This window comes from Ailuropoda melanoleuca, unplaced genomic scaffold (assembly GCF_002007445.2).
Source record: "Ailuropoda melanoleuca isolate Jingjing unplaced genomic scaffold, ASM200744v2 unplaced-scaffold10016, whole genome shotgun sequence".
NCBI lineage: Eukaryota > Metazoa > Chordata > Mammalia > Carnivora > Ursidae > Ailuropoda > Ailuropoda melanoleuca.
The window spans coordinates 1-5,641 of NW_023178301.1; the positions used below are offsets into that span (position 1 = coordinate 1).

Genomic DNA, 5,641 nt, shown 5'->3' on the forward strand with positions numbered 1-5,641 from the left:
CTCTGTTGTTTGATGCAAAATGAACTCTGACCCGGTTGGGCTGAATTCCACGCAGGTCGGTTAGTGAGAGCGCAGGGCTGGAGCAGTGGCACAAGGGGCTGGGTCGGGGCAACCCTGACGAGTGTGTGCACGCCACCCTCTGTCCCCACAGCAGGAGCTCATTGACAGCATCAGTCGCAAGCTGCAGGTGCTTCGGGAAGCCCGGGAGAGCCTCCTGGAGGACATGCAGGCCAACGGTGCCCTTGGGAACGAGGTGGAGGCCATTGCCAAAGATGTCTGCAAGCCCAACGAGTTTGACAAGTTCCGGATGTTCACTGGGGACCTGGNGACCTGGACAAAGTGGTGAACCTTCTGCTGTCGCTGTCCGGCCGCCTGGCCCGCGTGGAAAATGCCCTCAATAATTTGGATGACAGTACTTCTCCTGGTGATCGGGTAGGTACAGCATGTCTGGGCCGGACATCGGGGGGCCCATGTGGTGATGGGGTAGGTACAGTGGGTCTGGGGCAGACATCAGGGGGCCCATGTGGTGATGGGGTAGGTACAGCGGGTCTGGGGCGGACATCAGGGGGCCCATGTGGTGATGGGGTGGGTACAGCGGGTCTGGGCCGGACATCGGGGGGCCCTTGTGGTGATGGGGTAGGTACAGCGTGTCTGGGCTGGACATCGGGGGACCCGTGTGGTGATGGAGTAGGTACAGCGTGTCTGGGCTGGACATCGGGGGGCCCATGTGGTGATGGGGTAGGTACAGCATGTCTGGACCGGACATCGGGTGGCCCGTCTGGTGATGGAGTAGGTACAGCGTGTCTGGGCCGGACATCGGGGGGCCCATGTGGTGATGGGGTAGGTACAGCATGTCTGGGCTGGACATCAGGGGGCCCATGTGGTGTTGGCATTGGTACAGCGTGTCTGGGCCGGACATCAGGGGGCCCATCTGGTGATGGGGTAGGTACAGCATGTCTGGCCCGGACATCGGGTGGCCCGTCTGGTGATGGGGTAGGTACAGCATGTCTGGGCCGGACATCAGGTGGCCCGTCTGGTGATGGGATAAGTACAGCATGTCTGAGCTGGACATCGGAGGCCCATGTGGTGATGGGGTAGGTACAGCGTGTCTGGGCCGGACATCGGGGGGCCCATGTGGTGATGGGGTAGGTACAGCGTGTCTGCGCTGGACATTGGGGGTCCACGGGCAGGTCGTGCACAGGGTGTTGTGAGTTCACGCCATGAAGCCTCACACAGCTGCTGGGCAGTCCATCTAGGCTCGCCGTCTCTTTCCATCAAACCGACACAAACAGGTGCTGCCGGGTGCACGGGGCCTTGAGAGCCACTGTCATTGGATGGCAGGGCCCCTGTGATGTTCGGGAAGAACTGGAGGTCTTTGTGACATCTTTTCCTCCATTCTGTGATCCTTACTAATAACGCTCTCCTCCTCGGAAAAAAAAAAAAAAAAAAAAAAAAAAAAAAAAAAAAAAAAAAAAAAAAAAAAAAAAAAAAAAAAAAAAAAAAAAAAAAANATGTTTCTGTTTTTAACAGGAGTGCACACAGCAGTCTAGAAGGAGCCGAACGACTTGTCAGCCTTTTCTCCCTTCTTTTTTCTTTTCTGTTTTTTCTCTTTTTTTTGAAGATTTTATTTATTTGTCAGAGAGAGCACGACCGGGGGTGGGGGGAGCAGCAGGCAGCGGGAGAAGCAGGGAGCCTGACGCAGGACTCGATCCCAGGACCCCAGGATCATGACCAGAGCCGAAAGCAAATGCTTACCTGGCTGAGTCACTCAGGCGTCCTGCTTTGTCCCTCTCTTGAGGTGTGCAGCTTGGAACATGTCCCTTAGTGCATTTATGTTTCGTTTTTTCACATGCAGAATACAGGAAGTACTATCTACCTCGTTGGCTTTCCTTCCTGGGTCAAATATCAGCAAAACATTGAGTTTGATTCTTTGAGTAGTCCCTCAAATGATCATTTTTATTATTAATAAGACTCCTTAACTTCTCTGAAAGGGAGAAGAGGCATGCCTCTCCCTTACTCCACGTGAGAGTGGGGTTGGCCNGGCCGCAGAAATCTTTTTTTTTTAAGATTTTATTTATTTATTTGACAGAGAGAGAGAGACAGCCAGCGAGAGAGGGAACACAAGCAGGGGGAGTGGGAGAGGAAGANNNGTAGGAGAGGAAGAAGCAGGCTCATAGCGGAGGAGCCTGATGTGGGGCTCGATCCCACAATGCTGGGATCACGCCCTGAGCCGAAGGCAGACGCTTAATCGCTGTGCCACCCAGGCGCCCCTGCATAAATCTTCTAGAGTGTGGCTTTCACACCGTTGTAATTCTGTGCTTGGCTAAGTCATTAGTGACTACCATTTGAACGTAGTATATAAGCATTTAAGAAATAACTGGGGCTGTTGGGTGAGGTTTAGATTCCGTGTTGCTGTTTTCCCCAACTTTGCTGGCAGTATCGGAAAAGAGGAAAAGAACAGGAAAGAGATTTCTTTATACTTAATTGGAATATTTCCAAGTATTGATTTAAGAGAAAAAACAGTATTGTCTTTGCAGCTCAGCTAATCTTTAATCCATCTTTCCCTCTGTGTGTGGAACAGACACTCTAGAATTTTGGGATGATACGGGCGCCTGGGTGGCTCNACCTGGGTGGCTCCGTTGGTGAAGCATCTGCCTTCGGCTCAGGTCATGATCTCAGGGTCATGGGATCGAGCCCCACGTGGGCTACCCTGCTCAGCAGGGAGTCTGCTGCTGCCGCTGCTTGTGCTCTCTCTTTCGGACAAATAAATAAATAAAATCTTCAAAAAAAAAATTGAGGGGATGTTAGAAGGAATCAACACTAAGGACCATGCCCATGGTCCTTTTGGATCCAGTCTCTGTGGGTACCGTACATCGGTACCCTCACTACACCCTGGGGGTCCCTGCAAATGCAGTGTCTAATTGCCACGGCTGACCATGGTGCAGTGGTCCAGTCTCCAGCATAGCTGCGTTTGGAGGGTGTCTGTCAGGCAGCCGCAGCCCGGGGAAGCTAAGGTTTTCAGAGACGGACATGGTAACCGGTCAAAAGACACAGAGGGACGTTTTATAAGGCTCCCTCCATCTTTCCAGTTACAAAATGAACGTGTGGGTTGATGCAGACACGTCAGGTCTTCCCCCCCTCCCCCGGTCTCTGCAGCTTCCTGTCACCAGTCAGCCCGACTGATTTTACTAGCCCGAGCGGACATTGGCACGAATTTGCCTTGCCCCCCCTCCCTCCGTGAAATCTCCCTGTTAGTTTGACGTGGAGGTGGCGATGTCCCACAGGAGTGGGCAGGATGCCCTGAGTGGCGGTGTGGTCCAGGGTACTTCCTGGAAAGCCGCACACCAGCGGCGCTCTTCCCGTGCGTGGGCAAAGGCCGCCGTGTCCTGGATGCTCATGCATGGCTGTTGGTGACTGTTCGTGGNATGACTCTTCGTGGCCAAGCGGCGAGGTGGCGGAATAACGGAGTGGCTGTCCTGCTGCCCAGCTGGCAATCGCACCAAGGAGATGAACCGCCGGCCTCCCCCGGCTGACACTGGAAGACATTTCATGCATTCATCTCTTCCTTGCGTAGTTTGCATGGAACTTGGAGATGGTAGGGACAGTTCGGGGTGTACTTTGCAGGCAGAGAGAGGGACCGTGAGTGCCGCGTTTTGGGACTGGGGTGGTCTGTGCCCCCAGAGCAGGACCTTTGTGAGGAGCCAGGGAGTCTGCCCCATAGCCCCGCGTCTCTTCTGCCTGTGCTCGCTCCCTCACCCATGTTCTTCTGCAAATACGCCGAGGCTCTTCCTCCTGCCAGCCGGGTTTAGGAATCGCGCTCTGGGAGTTGTTTAGAATCTTGTTCCTTTTGCCGACTACCAGAGTCTTGTCGCACTCTGACCCNGACAGGCCTCTGACCCACCTGGGATCCCTCAGTCCTTTACACCTCTTGAGTTTCCCTAAATTCTTTCGTTGTCATTGCCTGGACTGCTCCGCTCATCGCGGCTGTTTGTCTGAGCCATTCAAGGCCAAGGCCGGTGGGAGGAGCGCAGGCGGGACAAGCCCGCGGGCCCGTGTGGGAGGCCTGGGCCGGAGCCTGCTGCAGCCGGCCAGTGCGGTCCGCCCCCGCCCGTGTATTCCCGTGCGGATGCCGTCGGATCTCTGGTCCCTGCCTTCGGTGTCTGCGCACGCAGACTTGCCGGCATCATGGAGCTGTTGGCCGGAGCCCCTGCGCTAGCCCGGCTTCTCAGCGGGCTCGTTTCTCTCTCCCCACAGCAATCACTGCTCGAGAAGCAGCGGGTGCTCATCCAACAGCACGAGGACGCCAAGGAACTGAAGGAGAACCTGGACCGCCGGGAGCGCATCGTGTTCGACATCCTGGCCAGCTACCTCAGCGAGGACAGCCTGGCGGACTATGAGCATTTCGTGAAGATGAAGTCCGCCCTCATCATCGAGCAGCGGGAGCTGGAAGATAAGATACACTTGGGCGAAGAGCAGCTGAAGTGCTTGTTCGACAGCCTTCAGACCGAGAGAGGCAAATAAGAGGGGCCCTCCCTGGCGGAGGACAGAAACGGGCCCCGGGAGCCCCGTTCCTGAGGATGCAAGTAGAAACCCCAGCCTGTATTCATCTCCCGTAGCAGGAGGGCTGTTAGGAGAGCAATAACTTCCGTGTGTGTTTGCGATGGTTTCTTTAATTTCTTGGCTTCCTTTTTGAATGTGGAGCAGAATGTCTCACNATTTGATTTTTTGGTTTCCTTTTTGAATGTGGAGCAGAATGTCTCACTGTTAGCCATTTCTCCTTTGCAAGTTAGCACACGTGGCAGTGGGCTCCNATGGGGTAGGTACAGCGTCTCTGGGCCGGACATCGGTGGGCCCATGTGGTGATGGGGTAGGTACAGTGTGTCTGGGCCGGACATCAGGGGGCCCATGTCGTGATGGGGTAGGTACAGCGTGTCTGGGCTGGACATCTGGGGTCCCGTCTGGTGATGAGTAGGTACATCGTGTCTGGGCCGGACATCGGAAGCCCGTCTGGTGATGGGGAAGGGACAGCGTGTCTGGGCTGGACATCGGGGGGCCCGTCTGGTGATGGGTTGTTACAACGTGTCTCGTTCGACATTGGGGGGCCATGTGGTGATGGCATAGGTAAAGCGTGTCTGGGCTGGACATCGGGGGCCCGTCTGGTGATGGGTAGGTACAGCGTGTCTGGGCTGGATATCGGGGTGCCAATGTCGTGATGGGGTCGGTACAGCGTGTCTGGGCCGGATATCGGGGGGCCAATGTGTGATGGGCTAGGTACAGGGTGTCTGGGCCGGACATCGGTGGACCCATGTGGTGATGGGGTAGGTACAGCGTGTCTGGGCTGGATATCGGGGTGCCAATGTCGTGATGGGGTCGGTACAGCGTGTCTGGGCCGGACATCGGGGGCCCCGTCTAGTGTTGGGTAGGTACAGTGTTTCTGGGCCGGATATCGGGGCCCGTCTGGTGATGGGGAAGGTACAGCATGTCTGGGACGGACCTCGGGGGCCAAAATGGTGATGGGGTATGTACAGCGTGTCTGGGCCGGACATCAGGGGGCCCATGTGTTGATGGGATAGGTTAGCGTGTCCTGGCCGGACATCAGGTGGCCCATGTGGTGATGGGGTAGGTACAGCGTGTCTTGTCC

At 55.8% G+C, this 5,641-nt stretch overlaps 1 protein-coding gene across 1 annotated transcript; it reads left to right on the top strand.

Moving 5' to 3' along the window:
• Positions 1-122: 122 nt before the first annotated feature.
• Positions 123-4,708, top strand: LOC117797622 (protein Shroom2-like; the record flags this gene model as incomplete). The annotated part of the gene is given in 3 exon segments (XM_034650033.1): positions 123-316; positions 319-432; positions 4,255-4,708. Coding segments are annotated over 3 exon segments (575 nt in total), but the record flags the coding sequence as incomplete, so codon positions are not given.
• Between the last annotated feature and the right edge of the window lie 933 nt (positions 4,709-5,641).